The sequence below is a fragment of the Solea solea genome, chromosome 16, assembly GCF_958295425.1.
Source record: "Solea solea chromosome 16, fSolSol10.1, whole genome shotgun sequence".
NCBI lineage: Eukaryota > Metazoa > Chordata > Actinopteri > Pleuronectiformes > Soleidae > Solea > Solea solea.
Window position 1 is genome coordinate 9,981,550 of NC_081149.1, and position 16,454 is coordinate 9,998,003.

A 16,454-nucleotide genomic window follows, 5' to 3' on the forward strand; every position below is an offset into this window, starting at 1 on the left:
TATGAAGCTGCAACACATTTTATCTACTTTTTATCTACATTTATTCTGTGCATAGCGAAGCATGTGATATATATATATAGGATTTTTTTTTACATTTTTATCTGATATCCAATCCAGTAATTTCAGATACCAATTTGGAACTGTAAATATCTGTGATTTGAATTTTTTTTTACAGATTTAGTTATACATTGTCCTTGAATAATTATAGCGACAAAATTAAATGCTGTGACTGATCATTGCGTAAATGACTACAAATTACTATCCGTCTATCATACTGGAAAACAGTAAATAACGTTATATGTGAAAACAGTGTCCTACTCCTTACATGTTCTGTCAGCATTTAACATTAAACTCCAAGAAATAGAAGCAGAAGTATTGTGAAAGTCTGACTCATACTCCTACAGTGTGTCTCAGGATAATTGTGTGTAGTGACAAAGTGTTCTTCATGTAACTTGTGTAAGTGAAGCGCTGCTGCCTCTGTGATGTGACACAAGACTGACTTAACATTTTCGTTTGTGCAGAACTGTTTCCATTATTTTCTTTTAAATTGCCCTCACCTGACAATGGGCCAATATTTATTGGCAATTTAATGTTTTTAAGTAGCAGGTAAAAAGCCCAAGTCCAATCAATCCAGGTTACCAATGGTAACTTCAATTCTGCTCAGATTATTTAAACAACGATAGCAATTACAGTGTAAAAAAATAAAAGTAGATGTTTCTGGGGGGTTTTCTTTGAAAGTCGGCGCTGTTTGAAAGCGTGCATTGAAAAGTAGGACGTCTGATTGAAATGAAAATGTGTTAAGTTTCAAAAAAGTGAAGGACCCAAATGCAGGTTACAAAATAATGAATAAATCCAGACCACAAAAAGGTGAACAAAAAAAAAAAACAAAGGAGGAGAGGAAGGAATAAAGAAAAGCTTTTAGCACAAGGAGCAAAAACACACGAAAACAACTGAGCAACAGGACAAAACTGAACGCAGTGAACTGAAACAAACAAACCAACACTTGGGAGCACAAAGAGCAATGCTGCTTTCATGTGCTATCAGCAAATGGTACGAGTTCCCGACGTGCAAAATGCACACGAACGCCCCCTCACGTCGTGATTTCTATTATGTACAAAATGTTAGTGCTCTAGCAGATGAATTAACAATTCAAAAATTGTTTTACCCAAGAAGCAAAAGCACTCGAACGTAACGCACTTCGTAGTTTCGATTTCACAAATTATTAAAGTATCATCTTTCCTATGGCACGTGAAGGCAACAGGGATAATCAAACACAGGTGAATCACATTAGGGCGGGGCAGACAATCAAGAGGGGGTGGGAGACGAAACAGGAAGTATAACTTGACAAGGTACACACAAGGAACAAAAACTACAAAATAAAACAGGAAACAAAGAACAGAAAACCAGACACAAAGGACTAAAACCCAAGGTAAAGAAAGAAAAACAAAGAATCCAAAGAGAATAGTTGAAGGAAAATTGCCTAATGAACCCAGGAGTCATGACAAGATGACACACTTGGTGTGTTTTCTGTTTCACAACACAGTTTTTGATAGATTTTCACTCTTCATGACAAAAAATAGATGTATACTTCCTCTTTAGCAGAGATAATGAATGATACCCTACTAAATTTAAGTTATTCTTTGTAACTTTAGAATTCTATGGCGGTTATATCTCTATCTTTGGTGAAGAGCTGAACCGTTTTTACACTATTTAAGTTGACATGGCTAAGCTAAACTCCTTTTATAAAGAAAATACAAAGACTGCAACTGAACATTTTCTGGTGCAATTGTATCACAATAAATTAAAATTCATGATTGCCAACAGTGTCTGCCGTGTTAAAACACCACAGAAGATCATCACTTCTTGGCGCTGAAGATGTTGACAAATTAACTTCACAGACGACAGACAAAAAGTCGAGAGAACCAAGACATTCGCACACAGCCCCAGTGAATATAACAAAAAAAAAACTGCCAATATTATAGAAGGGGACAAGATCATAAATGATTGTGTGTGTGCTCACGCGTACCTTCCCATGACACAGCTGCTGCGATAGCTCCGAGGTGCACCACAGGTGAGCGGCCATCTTGCACGTTTTACATCGCAGAGCTTGTTTGGAGTTTCCTGCAGACAACGGCAAAGACAGAGGGAGAATTAGGACCAAAGGACGGAGACATGGACGAAGATGCAGAAAGCAGATCTGCAACAGGCATGAACAGATTTCTCTCTGCTCAGGTTGATGGCGTAATCAGGCAATAATTTTTCTGTGTCATCATCAACAGCTCCCTCTTCTCAAAACATCGTGGATAAATGGGAACCCAGCTGGATATATTTCAATCACAATCGATTTGGAATCGAGTCATCTCGCCATTTCAAACTTGACTTTCAAGTGCTGGGGTGATTAAACACCTCGGAGCGCGGAGTTGTTTTCATTTATCATGTACTGACACATCCTCTGACTGTTGAATCTTTTTTTCTTTTTAAGGATTAAGGGGGTTGAGACACTTTTTATCTAAGAAAAAAAACAACCAAAAAACAAATTTCTACTGGATTTGCAGTACCATGTGGCCTGAGAGGACAGTCATGACTATTAATTTTGGTCAGAATCAGAACGTATGTAATCCTCATCTTACATACGTTCTGATTCTGACCAAAATGAATAGTCATGATGTAGTGGTTCTCCCCGTGTGTGTGTGGGTTTTCTCCGGTTTTCTTAAAACATGCAGATTTTAGGATGAGGCAAATTGGACACTCCAACTTGACCGTGAGAGTGAGAGTGGATGGTTGTTTGTCTCTCGGTGGCCCTGTGATGGACTAGTGATCTGTCCAGCGTGTACCCCGCCTTTTGCCCTATATCAGCTGGGATTGGCACCAGCAACCCTCATGTGGAGGATAAAGCAGTAGAAGATGGATGGATGGACTGACTTCTCAACACTAAGGGACAGTGCTCAAAACACAAGTGCAGTCCAAAAGAAAGGCATCCAATATGGAAGAATTAGTTGATTCATGGACGTATTTAAAGTCAGACGAAAAGAAAAACGCCTTTTGACCATCAGTCAATCCAACTCAGTGAGAACACAGCTTTTACTTTAAAGCGGTAACATTATTCTACCCCTATCAACTTAACTGGACTGTGTTTTGAGACTGCAGGGTAAAAAAAACAGAGGGAGATGTGTGACATAAATAAACCAATGCATGAGGAAAAAAAAACTGCAGAGGCAGGCTGAGGTCTGTAATCAATCATAGTGACAGGAAGTAGATTTACCAGGAAAAAAATAGCAGTGGCTAGTAGATCATACAAGCTGCAAATCAGGCATGAAAGCATATTTACATCTGCACCTCCCCCCCACCGTGAATAATTTCCTTTAATTTTTTACAACTATAAACGCTGAGAGAGCTGAATTTAAGTCACACCGTCCAATTCTGAATCTCATTTTCAATAAATCAGACGGTGAGATGAGGCATTAAGTCTCTTCACTTGTTTAAAAAAAAAAAGAAAATGCAATATTTCCTTTCACTGCCATTACATGCATACATTATTATTTTTTATTACTCAATTAACTTTATTTTTATAGAGCTTCCTGCTCATTTTTAGTATGACGGCTGGGCGATGTGGCCAAAAACATTACACCATAAAAATGTCACCAATCAGTTGATATTTTTGAGATAAAATGTCAAAGATTGAGTTTTGCTCCTGATTGAAGTGAAGAAATCAGTCAATTGTGGTTTTAATTTCCTAACAGACAGAAAACAAACACTAACACTCTGTTAAAAACCAGAAACATTTCACTAATCTGTGACAAACCTGTCAAACTTGAGTCTCTAAGTGGGTTTTTATCGCAGTATATATTGGTATTGAATTATTTCCAAGTTCTAATTAGTGTAAAATTAATATGGTACAGACACCTGATTTTATATCAGTTCATGAAACAAGATATCGTCTTTGGATATTGTCAGATCATGATATGGGCACCTGTGATCTCTTGTTCAAAAGACTGTTGCAGTACCTATTTATATTTATAATAAACTATAAATATAAATACTATATAACGGATTAAAATAAGTGGAATTTTATAAAATTATACACAGTTATTTGTGATGCAGCAGAATTTGAACATACTTAATTTTAAATAAATTAATTCTAAATGTCTTACACATTTAAAATATCCTTTATTAAAACTTAAAAGACATACGATTTTTAGGGGACTGCTTGTGTCCATCTTTATATTGAGGTATTTTACAGTCTTTGTGCAAAGCTATATTCATTAGATGCCTAAAGATGAAAGAGGTAAGTTTTTCTCTTTTGCTTTGAGTGCATACATCAAGCTGGGGTGATAAAACATTGTCCCTATGTAATATTTTAAGTTTCCTCTGCACAATAAAACGGCCTCCAGTCTGCACTGGATGCAAAGCCAATGAAACAAAGACACGGAGGCCAGAAATTCTGTGAAAACCACTGATAAGCCTTAGCCTAAAAAAAGAGGGGATAAATGCATCACCTTACCCACTATCATGTGTTTGCAGTGCTGGCAGTTGGTGGGCTTGCGAAAAACATGGTCCTGAAAACAGTGGGTAATCAGAGGACGTGGAGGCTTGGTGGGCAGTGATGGGGAAAGGCTAAGAGAGGGGGAGTGGGAGGAGATGGAGGGGTTGGGGCTGAGAGACGGTGAAATGGACGGTGAGCGTTCACCGACGAGAGGCGAGCCTGGGAGCAGAGGGGGAGAAGGAGGCGGTGGGTCGGTGATGAAATCCGGGGGCAGGCGAGCGTCACTGTAGGATCTTTGGAAGAAGTTCTCCACGCTGTTACTGCGCATGATGGTCTTGAAGGACAGCGAGCGCTTTAGCCGTTGGAGCTAAACACAAACACAGTGACAGAGAGAGAGAGAGAGAAGGTGCAAAGATTAAACACAAGAGAGGCAAGAATGCTCCGACACATAAAGTAGCAATAACAAAAGTCCAGTACACCCCGAGGACAGCACAAGCAATATACCAGCATCCATAAACAAAACACTATGTTCGCCTCTGCAAACCACTGGGAAAGACGGTGACTCATGAAATGCAATATGACCTCATAAGGAAACAGTATATTAATGAAAAAAGCTGTACGTTCCAAGAGATGTAGCACACAATTGCACATCTGCTTGTGAACTTGGCCCATGGTAGTTAAACAATATCAACCCACCCACAGCTGTACATTACAGGCGCCTGTGTGTTGATGGCATTTCCTTGGTAGTGATGGCTATTGTGATGAAATCAAACTGCACGGTTCAGGCTTATCATGTATGAACAGCATGTCCTCAGGCCTCTTAATCTGATGGAGCCTGCCCATTGGACCCATTGATTTCTGTGCAGACTCGGGCAATGGGTCCTGGATCCTTGCAGAGCCAGTCCTCATGGCTACCATATCAAATTGCATACCTGCTCTTATGACTATTGACTACAAACATGGAACAAATGGACCTGAAATGATTGATGGCCGGTGGTGTATTTCAAAAGCCCAGCAATTAGACAGCAGCACATCACATCAGCGCCCATCACGTCTGTAGGAGGACCCGCTGTCTGCAGCCATCTTGCATTGATTGGCTGGATAAATGCATGTTTCCTAATGTTTCCCTCCGGCTCTGTGGACAGATGATGATGCTAGTTTCCTGGAGGATGGGCAACCATTTGTTATACTGACATGCATCAGCAGTGACGGCAGGAGAGGAGAGCAGTGTGAGGGTGTTGTCACGTCGCAGGGGCAAGAATGTTTCAACACAGACAGACAAGCAGTCAGACAAGACGCTCGGTGTGTCTGTCTGTCTGTCTCTGTCTGCACTTGTTCTGCTTAGCACCAAACATAATCACTTTACAGGGACATGATGTTTACAGTTCTGTGAGTCTGGGAATAGGATATGAAATGTGTATGTGATTGTGCGTGTGTGTGTGTGTGTGTGTGTGTGAGAAGAGAAGTAAACACAAAAGAAAAACAAAAGAAGACATGACTGAATGCAAATGTGCACATTTCATATGCTTCCTGTAGCTCTTCATCCATGAATCCATTCATCAGACAACAAAAACAAGCACAGTGGAGTTGAATGGTGATGTGCTTAGTTTATAATAAACACAGCCAGAACATATGTAGAAGATTCATAAGCCCTCAGTGCAATATTGTCCATCACCAGCCTCCATTCATTCTGTACCTATGTTATTACATGCAGGGGATATGCAGCATGTGTTAGTCAGTCTGTTTAGCACACACATACCAAAATGCAGATCTACCAGAAAAGACCACATCATTTTTCACTATCTAGGACAATACCAGGTCACACAAGACAAGAAAAACGGACACCTGACTGGCAATAATCTAAAAAAAACAAAAAGGAGAAAAGCATACACACAGGGCTGACAAGAAAACAAGGTGAACTGGGAGAGGGAGGATAATGAGACACAGGTGACATGTGAAAAACGACTGTGAAACAGGTGTAGATAATCAGGGCGGGTAAAGGAAATGAGGACACACAATAGGGACTATTAAACTAAACTAAATCAAGAAGTGACACCTGGCTCCTTGGAACACGCAATATAACAGCGACACTGTACAAATCTATTCCTCAATAAAGAAGCTCCAAATATCAAATGGCAAGAACAGTATTATGAAAAGTCCTCAAGGACACGTGAAGTGTCTTCAAAGGCAATAAAAATCCAAGTCCTACCGCACAGTAGACATTTGGTACAAAGTGGACTTTGTTATTTATACGTTTAATTAGTGTTGAGTGGATCTTCATGACATTTTGCACATATGTACAGTGGTCATATTTGTCTGTTTTTTTCTGATACTGAGATCACTAGATCTGTGGTTCTCAAACCTGTGGTACGTGTACCACCAGTGGTACGCGAGCTTCCTCTGGTGGTACTTCAGAACTACTGTTCTGCTGTATATACAGTATATACCAGAGTGTGACGTACATGTGAGGAAGAGGAAGACGATGAGAGAGCAAATCATCTTATTGGGAATAAATCTGCCTTCGTGTGAAAAGTCCACAGCTGACTTTGCTCGACCTTATTTACCCCACTGTGTTTTCACGTTGATGATAAAGGAGTGACTTAGAGAGCTCAATATTTTATTTTATGTTCTCAGGTGGTATAAAAAGTTGGAGACCAGCTGGCAGGATGGATAGCATAACATAACATAACACCAGGTCCCAGAAAGAACAGCTGGACAAATGTGCAGCGGGACACAACCAGAGATGATGTATTGGCGGGGTTGTTTGTTGTTTTTTAGTCCCACCAAAAATTCCTGTTCCTTGCCAAATCCCTGTTGACTGCATTACCCATTAATCATCATTGTTCAGTTAGAGGCAGAGAGCTCCATGGAAACTCTTATGAAGATCGTGTGAAACACTCCTAAAAGCCAGATATTGACATGATTTTACTTTACAGTGCATTGGTATGCCTCTAATAATTTAAACAAACACAAATGCATGTTGCTCTTGTCTCTCAATTAGAGCAGATGAGCTCCAGCATGTCACAATTACACTTGATCTAATCGTCTGTGAGTGTGTGCGCCCAAACCAGCGTGCCCATTAGCTTTCCGTTTGAGCGTTCATTTGAACACGCGTCATACGTGTCACTCTTGCGAGTCGAAGACACTGAGTTACCACCGTCACACGAGTCATGAGTGGGCAACCGCCCTTGTACTGTGCATCAGCAACAAGAGGCAGGTGAGATTGTGACGGTGATGAAGTCGGAGTGAAGCGATACAATGGTCCTGATGTATGATTTAGTCCCATATGTATTATTTATTACCTGCAATTTCCTGACAGCGCCTGTCAAGTGCCAACGAGCGCGCCTCAATCATCTCTGATTCAGCTGAACCAAAGCCTTTACAACCTGCACGGAAAAATGCTTCTCTCCCCCAAAAAATAAACGACTGTTAGATGTTTTGCTTTGAAAGCGTTTCTCTCTGCAAATTATTTATGTGATTCGCAAATGACAGGCAGTTTTACACTCACACACTCACACACACACACACAGAGAGTTTTGTGTGGATATTCTTGTATTCTCAGTGCACAGCATTGACCTCATTTCATTTGGACACCCTAAACAAAGCCTCATCTCTAACCTTAACCTAACCGCAATTCAAATTGTAGCCCTTACCTTAACCAGTTCCTCAGAGAAGAGATAACAGATATACACACACACACACACACACCTGAAGTCAATATTCCTCAAGCAGCAGGGATCTCTCTGCTGCAGTCCAGATTTTTCCCGAGCTGCCCCTGTGGACTTGAAAGAGCCCATAATTCTAACGTTTTCGATCCATGTACAAACGCTCGGCCCTGCTCGCGTGCATCCAACATAAATGTCCAAAAATCAATGGTCAATGGAGGGACAGCAGAGTTTGAGCAGCCATAATTCAATGTTAACGCTTTTTTATTTCCTCCAAATATGTGGTTCTTCCTCGCTCCATCAGGATTTAATGGGGCTAAGGGGCCAGACTGAGATATATCTATATATATATATATATATACAGTATTTGAGAGGTCAACACTAAACAACAAAGGCTTTATCCCACTGGGAGTGTGATGATAAATACAGCTTGTGGTCGGTATAACCTTTGGTGTGGACCTTTTTTTTCCCGCCCAGTGCAGAATATTTTAAACCAAAATGCTAATCCAATAACTCCAGCTGTGTCTTCTTTGAAATTTCTTTTGCAAAGGTCAAAGTAAATACTCTCTTTCAAGTTTTAATGCTCTGAAATACTGGCTTGAGGAAGAGCTGTATCTTAGGCTGGTTTAGGGATTACTTTTAACTCAGCGGTGTGTCGCTGAGGACTTAAGCACGGGAGGTCGGAGTGTGTTCCAGTCCAAACATTCAATGTCAACAGTTGCAGCTACTTAATCTAAGTAAGTTTCCGTAGCTAATTCGGAAAAACCGGCCTTGCGTTTCCACGTAGACGGCATGTATGCTACTTTAGGAAAACGAGGACACCTCCCTGACCCTTAACCCCACATGACGGGACGTAACAGCATTTACAATGACACCACGTATGTACCATTTTGAGTTGTTTCCGGGGTTTCCTGAAACGATGCTCGTCTTTACAGGGAACATTTTTTTAAATGGTAAAGAAAAAAGATTGTTTTTGTTTCCGTGTGGATGTGGCCTAAATCCATGTTTCTCAATCCTGGTCCCGGGAACCCACTGCCCTGCATGTTTTACATGTTTCCCCCAATTCAACACACCTGATTTTAAATGGTCATCGAGCTCTGCAAAAGCCTGATAACAGATGTGTTCATCAGATGTGTTGAATCGGGGGAAACATCTAAAACACGCGGGGCAGTGGGGTCCCAAGGACCAGGATTGAGAAACACTGATCTAAATAAAATGGTACATTAAAAAGCATTTCAATGACTTAATTCAACAAGAGGTTGAACATGAGCAAGGCTCTGAACATGTTTACTGTTTAAACATAATGATTTCTGCAATTCAACAGGGAGCACCTTGTATATTTGGTTGTATTTGTGCTTTAGTGGTTTATAATGACATATTATCTCATAAAATGGTTTCAAAACATGTTTTACTCCCTTTAAAAACAGCCCTCAAAACACTACACTGGTGTGGCTTTAATGTTTCCAGGGGAATAATTAATAAAATGTTTGACTTAATTGTTTTGAGCAGATTATGTAAAACTGAGGAGGGGGGGAAAAAAAGCCTGTGCAGCATCATAAAATCTTAGAGCGCAAACAGCTTTGGGCTTTATCATTACAAGTCTGGTCTGTGAGCCTGTTTGATGTCCCAATATTAAGTTTTTGTCATTATGCATGACAGCCTGGCAGCTTGGAATAAGAGATGCATAATCACAGGCTGCTCCCATCGAACTGTTCACAGACACATGTAGCGCGCGCACAGCCGATCACGTGCTCCTATAGACACGGACACACACAGAAACACATGCTTCTTTCCCTCTCTCACCCATTGTTTAATGAAGTGGAAAACTCTGTGTGAGCCATTAGTGTTGATTACAACCACTTTCCTCACCGCACCACAACATTGAGCTCACCCTGCCGTGCTGCTTTGCCCTGGCAACTCATCATCCGCCCATTTTCAGCCGCCCAATCACCGTCTACACACACATACCGGGCCAGGCACAACACAATGGCTGTCAGTCTATCAGACAGAGAGGAGGGGAGAAGCATCTCTGCTGACAAACAAACCTCCCTAACTGATAGTTTTCTTTCTCCTGTTGCCGGGATGCAGCTATTATCGTCCATATATCATCGTCAACAGAGGTTAAAATGTTACAGTTATGTAAAAGGTTCAGGCTCAGATGGAGATTTTAGTACAGCATTGTACTGAGAACTGAGAAAATTGAAGAATATGTGAGTCATTAAACTCAAAGTTGGCTGACGGTTAGAATTTTCTCTCACAGTTATGGCCACAAGCGATTACAACAACAAAATAATCAAAATAAATCGATTATTACAAAACGGGGGGCTTTTATTCTGAAAATAATGCTTTTTTAATTTGGCAAAAATAACAAACATTCAGTGGAATCCCTGGGTTAAACATTCAGCGTGAGCAAAGATAATCATATAATCATTTGAAATAATAGTGATTATGATTTTTTTTCTATAATCAAGCAGCCCTACTATAAACCCCACTCCAGCATTAACGCTTGCTGCCACTTTAAGTTAAATAACACCTACTTGGCTACATTGGCTGCACTCAAGGTTTTTTCCGGCCAAAAAATCTCTTAAGTATGGAAGGATATGCAATATGCAAAACCTGCCAAAAAAAAGGTCACCACTAAAGCATCCAACACCTCAAATGTATTGCAGCATCTTCAAAAATCCCTGTCCTGCTGCATACGATCCAGTGAAGATAATACACTCAGTAATGACTAAGACAGAAGCAAAGCATGACATATAATCCACTCTGAGATGATCCACTCAGTTTGTAACAAATCCAAAACAATTTAAGACGTCCGTGTGATTGTATTGTGTCGTGTTAAAAAACAACAATGACTGTACAATACACTGTAATGTTTCTTCAATTAATTGTATCGTCGAAATCTATAATCGCCGCATCCTCGGCTGCTTGTAGCAGTATTTCAGCAGCTCCAACACCTTGCCCCAAAGTGTCACATCAATAAGCATCAAGGTGTTACATCAATCCAGACCATAGCCTCATTCATCCATCATCCTCCACTAACTCCCCCTGCTCCTGTCACTCTGATGTGGCACGGCTAATGAGTCACTCCGTCATTTGGTCACTCGGTCGGTCGGTCTGTCGGACTGACATATTTCAAGAGTATTTGAAGGAACGGTAGTTTGTGAACTCTTTGTATATAAAAAGAAAATAAAGAATCTGACAGACGTTGCCTGTAGGTGGTGACATCTGTGCTTGTGAAAGAATAAAACGGCTCAACAGCGACTAAGTGTTTCACCATGAGGTTTGGCACGAACACTCGCGCTTCTATTGTAAGATTAGACAAATCTCACATTAGTTTTGTGCTCATTCAGTAAACTAAGATTTTAACAGATCGGTTCTGTTAACATGTCCTTAACCACCGCTGTTTAAATGAGCCCCCCGTGCTGCAGGTGTCGCGTTGCACTCGGCCTTGATGAGCTCATGGTTGACAGGTTTGATAAATCGCAACCTGTGGCTCTGTGTGGCTGAAAAGTAAATATCATCAATCAATGTGTGATCTAACTAATAGTAGTGCTAGGTTCTGTGTGTATTCATTCATCATCAACCGTAATGGTTCATTTAATCAAGCTTTGAGTTTGTCTTTTTTGCATTATTTTGTAAAGTGATACTATCACATTTCTCCCGTTTCCTCCCACAGTCCAAAAACATGCAATATTATGGGGGATAAGTTCAATTGAAATCTCTTTTTGTCTCTATATGTGTCTCTGTGATGGGCAGAGACACATATAGAGAGGTCCTCGTGTGGAGGACAAGCGGTAGAAGATGGATGAATGGACACTATCACATGAATATGATCCACATGCTTCATTTCCAGAAGATGGAACATCATGTCTACTTATGTAATCTACACTTGGGTAAAAACACCAACACCAAAAGTCAAACTGGACTGCCACTCAAGTCCTAGTCAAGTTCTTCTAGTAGAAATGTAATAGAAAAACAGAAGTGGAGCCATGATTAATTAAAAAACCTACATCTGTACCTAATTTAAATGGGTTGTTCTCAGGCTCTCAACTAACTTTAGTCGTGATTTTTCAGTAGACTTTTTTCTTAGATAACCTGCTTATGAATAAACAAACACATCTGTAAATATGACCTCCATAAAGGAGGTCATACAATTTCACATAATGAGAGTGAAGCACCAGATTGAAACGTAACAAGCATCGGCCACAAACTGCACAGTTTCAGGTTACTTGTCATTTCTTGTCTTTCACCTTTCTCATTCAACCAGCTGTTCGTGGCTTAAGTGCTCACACTGGGTAGTGTAGGGCGAAGAATCCAAATGAATGGACACACACACACACACACGGATAAACTGTGATGTTGTGCAATAGTAACTAAGTGCTGCAGCCTGATAAAAGGGCCAATCTCCCCAAAAACACGTCGCAAATTATTATTTTAAGTGTTTATATCTGTTTGGAAATTGTCCTGCACGTACTTGTCGCTGTGACAAAACAGTTTTACTCTACACTTCCATCATAGAGAAGACTCCTAAAGTGCCAGCAGCCCTGGGAGATCAAACCACTCTAATGATTGCCGTCAGAGCATCTCATGTGCTCAACCGCTCCCACTTCTGTCAGCCTCTGCTGCAGACTACACACCACATTGCACGGAGAAAGTCAGCGGCTCCTCTTCTCCTTAATCCCCTGGCACCGCTTCCCTCTCGTTCTCGAATTCTGATACCCATCTATTTGCTGCTGGTGAATTTCAGGGAGCATCTGTTATCTGAGGGAGTCACTCCTCTTCTCTCGCTGCCATCCTTATCTAATTATAAGCATCATGGACACATGGTGTCTGATTAGATTCTTTCAAAAATTGGCCCCAAGGCAATTAAGGTCCAGTGTGTGCAACAGTTATGAGGATTTATTGGCGGGAATTCAATGTATTACCCACAAGTATGTCTTTAATAAGTGTTTAATCGTTTTAAAAGAAAAAATAAATGATTAGATTTTTTCACAGCCTCAAGACGTGGGCCTTGCTTTACGTTTCGACAGCAGCTCAAAATAGCCACAGTGAGGCAAAACGACACTAACGAAGGAGAAGATAAATTCATGTCAACACTTCCAGTGACATTAATGTTGAGCATCTCAACGAGGTTCAGAAGATGCCAGCATTCATCTTCTCACCTGACTATCAAAACCTCCGAGAGCCATGCAGGAGCACGGAGGCTGAAGGTTAAAGTGAAATCTATTTCACACAGACCCCCCTTTAATACCACCAGCACAGCCTCAATCGATTGGTGGATTGGTGGGTGGGTGGGTCGGTGGCTGCGGGGGGGGGGGGGGGGGGGACAGATCCAGCTGAGGAACAGAGCCGCCTGATAAGTTTGTGGTATAAATGGTTGTAATGTGGTGAAGAAGGAGAATGGAGTAAATACCAATCAGATCGGACCTGACAAGCACAGGGTTGCACCCAATGTTCTCTGCTAGCAGGTGGTGTGGAACTAACAGCAGAGGGCCATGCATGCTGGAGTGATAAAAAAAACAACAACACAATGCTGACTTTCATGTTCCTCACAGAGAACATCAAATATTTCAGAGGCAATCTGGTGGAGTATCTGACTGCGGTCGTGCACGAGCGTCATTTGACTTCAAACATGTCAGCGGCATGTGCTGGCGTGTGTGTGTGTGTGTGTGTGTGTGTAGGAGGCACGAGACAGAGACAAAGACTCGGATGCAGCAGCGAAAGTTGTGTCAGGGCATTTTGGGCTTAATGAATCAAGTCCTAAAAGCCCTCCCATGAAAAAAGCAGACAGTGAGAAAGCTTTCACGGCTCACGCTCTTGGAGGCGAGCCCTTGAAATCTGTGTTTATACAGTCCAGTCAACAAATCAAATGGAATCATAAGGACACTTTGTAAGGCCACTCGAAACTCAGGCAGCCCTGCTCTGCTGCACAGTAAAGCAACATGGTTCTATATATTAAGACCGGCGTATGAATAATTTATCCTCATTTCAATATACACCTACTGGGCGTTATTCTATGCATTCAGGCGTGCAGACCAGCTCCATCAGAATGGAGAAGAAAGACGATTCAAGTGACTTTGAGCAAAAAATGTCTAAGAATCATCAGAAAGTGCTGATCTGCGGTGATTTTCATGCACAACCCTCTCAAGGATTCACAGAAAAATGGCCCAAAAATGAGAAAATATCCACTGAGTGGCATAAAAATTCCTCATTAAAGCCAGAGGTCAGAGGAGAACGACCAGACTACAAGTCACATGTCAAACCCTGGAGCATGATGGAGCTGAAGCAGTAGAAGACATACCAGAGTGCCACTTCTGCCACTTAACTGGGTGTCTTGTGTACTTAATAATGGCATTGAGTGTAAATCCACTTGCAGCATGGCAGGGCTGTTTGACAGAGGATTAACCCAGTTGTCTGCATCACACATCTTTTTTTCTTTTTTTTTTAGAAATGTTGATCTGCCATATTAAACATTTAAATCAATTTACCATAGATTTTGTACTGCACAAAATGAACAAATGCAACATTTGCAGAAAAGTAAAAAATAGTAAGGACATGTAAACACACAGCAATGATGAATCAGTCAATAATTAATACTTCAAATGCTCAATAGGAATTGGATATGAAACACCCTCTCCCTTCTATCTTGCTCTCACCATAATGGAAGGGGGAGAGAGAGGGGGGGGGGGGGGGGACAGTGACATCAGACCTTACGTGCAAGTTACCAGTGACGCATTCGTGGCGATTACAGGTGCATCTGTGAGGTAGTATCATCCGTATGATACACATTGGAAGAATGGCACAGAAAGATAACAGCATTTAAAGAAAAACTGCTCTGCAAAGTTTAAGTGTTGAATGTAGAGATTGTGTTTTTATTTCTCATGAGTGACTGATTAGCTGTGTGAGCTGTGAGGCAGACCGTTAAAGACGAGAGTCAAGTCAAGAGATCTTTATTAGAGAGACATTAGTTTCCGTAAACAAAGCAAAAGTGCGTGCTGCTTGCTGCTGCTGGTACTTGCCTTGGATGTCCTCGGTTGGACGGACATGGTGCTTGGAGAGCGCTGGAGCTGCGCCTCGCTCTCCACCTCATTGTTCTCAGTGATCATTGGTGTCGTGGTGCGGAGAGTCGTTCGAGACACAAAGAGCAACAACTTCTAACTCCGCACTGTGCGTCCTGTCGGCAGGAGACCTCCGGCTTTCGCCATACAACACACGGAGACGCGTCCACTTCAAAGGGGCATGTGCGCGCTGCGAGACCGTCGCCCTGTGGCCGTTCGCTCTCCGCGCGCCAACTGTGCGACTGTGGCTTGATGAAAGCGGTCCATAAACATGCACACAGAGGAGTTGTTTATGTTTCCATCACACTATAAGAGAATGACAGCTGAAAACAGGGGGAAGCTCGCGTATGGATGGCCTGCCGCGTTGTCCCTTGACGCGCATCGCAAAAGCTCCAATATGGCACAATCCTCTCCCCCAGCTGAAAGAAGAAGAACGGGTTCAGTTTTCAGAGTAGCGATGCAAAAAAAATACCAATTTCACAAGATTAAATCCACACTGACACCGCGATATGCTCAAAGCGACACCGCCATGGCGTAAATCCAAAGCACAGTGTCCTTCACCGCTGCATAGACTTAAATTTAAGCGCAACGAGAGGCACGCCTTCCTGTGCGTCGGAGGCGCATGATTGGGGCAATTTTTACAACTCTGCCAGGATCCATTTAGACCAAACCTGGACTCACGGTCGTGGGCGGAGGCTTATTTTGACACCAATAGCTCCCAATAGTTGCTCACAGAGGTCTGGGTTTTTTTTTTCTTTGTGCTTTGTGCTTTCTTCCAGCTGCACGTATTTGATTATAGAACCCTATTCATTCAGGCCAGAATATAGGATATAACAAAGCAATTTAGTTAATTATTGTGCTGAATCTTACCCTAAGGCAGGGGTGTCAAACTCATTTTAGTTCAGGGGCCACTTAATCTCAAGTGGGACGGGCCAGTGAAATAAAAGCATAATAACCTATAAACAACAAGAACCCCAAATGTTTCCCTTTGTTTTACATTTAATGAAGTAACATATTATGAACAACCTGAACCTTCTTGAGTAAAACAAGTGCAATTTTAACAATATCTAAGTTTTACCATTTACATAACTTACAGATCACAGTGGATCTGATCTACAGTGGTACAAAACATTTAGTCACAGGTGTCTGGAACTGAAAAACGTAGCATTAGATTCTAATCATAATGTGACATTTTCACAAATTCAACCTGCAGGCCGGATTGGACCCTCTGGTGGGCCGGTTGTG

The 16,454-nt window shown here is 41.5% G+C and overlaps 1 protein-coding gene across 2 annotated transcripts in view; it reads right to left on the reverse strand.

Annotated features, from left to right (window-relative positions):
* LOC131476067 (SH3 and cysteine-rich domain-containing protein 2-like) overlaps nucleotides 1-15,770 on the reverse strand; it is a 30,563-nt gene extending 14,793 nt beyond the window's left edge. For both annotated transcript variants that reach the window (XM_058654537.1, XM_058654536.1), the window contains exons 1-3: nucleotides 15,171-15,770; nucleotides 4,502-4,850; nucleotides 2,027-2,121 (exon numbers count right to left, since the gene is read on the reverse strand). In XM_058654537.1, coding sequence (XP_058510520.1) covers nucleotides 2,027-2,121; nucleotides 4,502-4,850; nucleotides 15,171-15,257 — 531 coding nt within the window. In that variant the 5' untranslated portion in view covers nucleotides 15,258-15,770. The remainder of the gene's footprint in view (nucleotides 1-2,026; nucleotides 2,122-4,501; nucleotides 4,851-15,170) is intronic.
* Nucleotides 15,771-16,454: the final 684 nt, after the last annotated feature.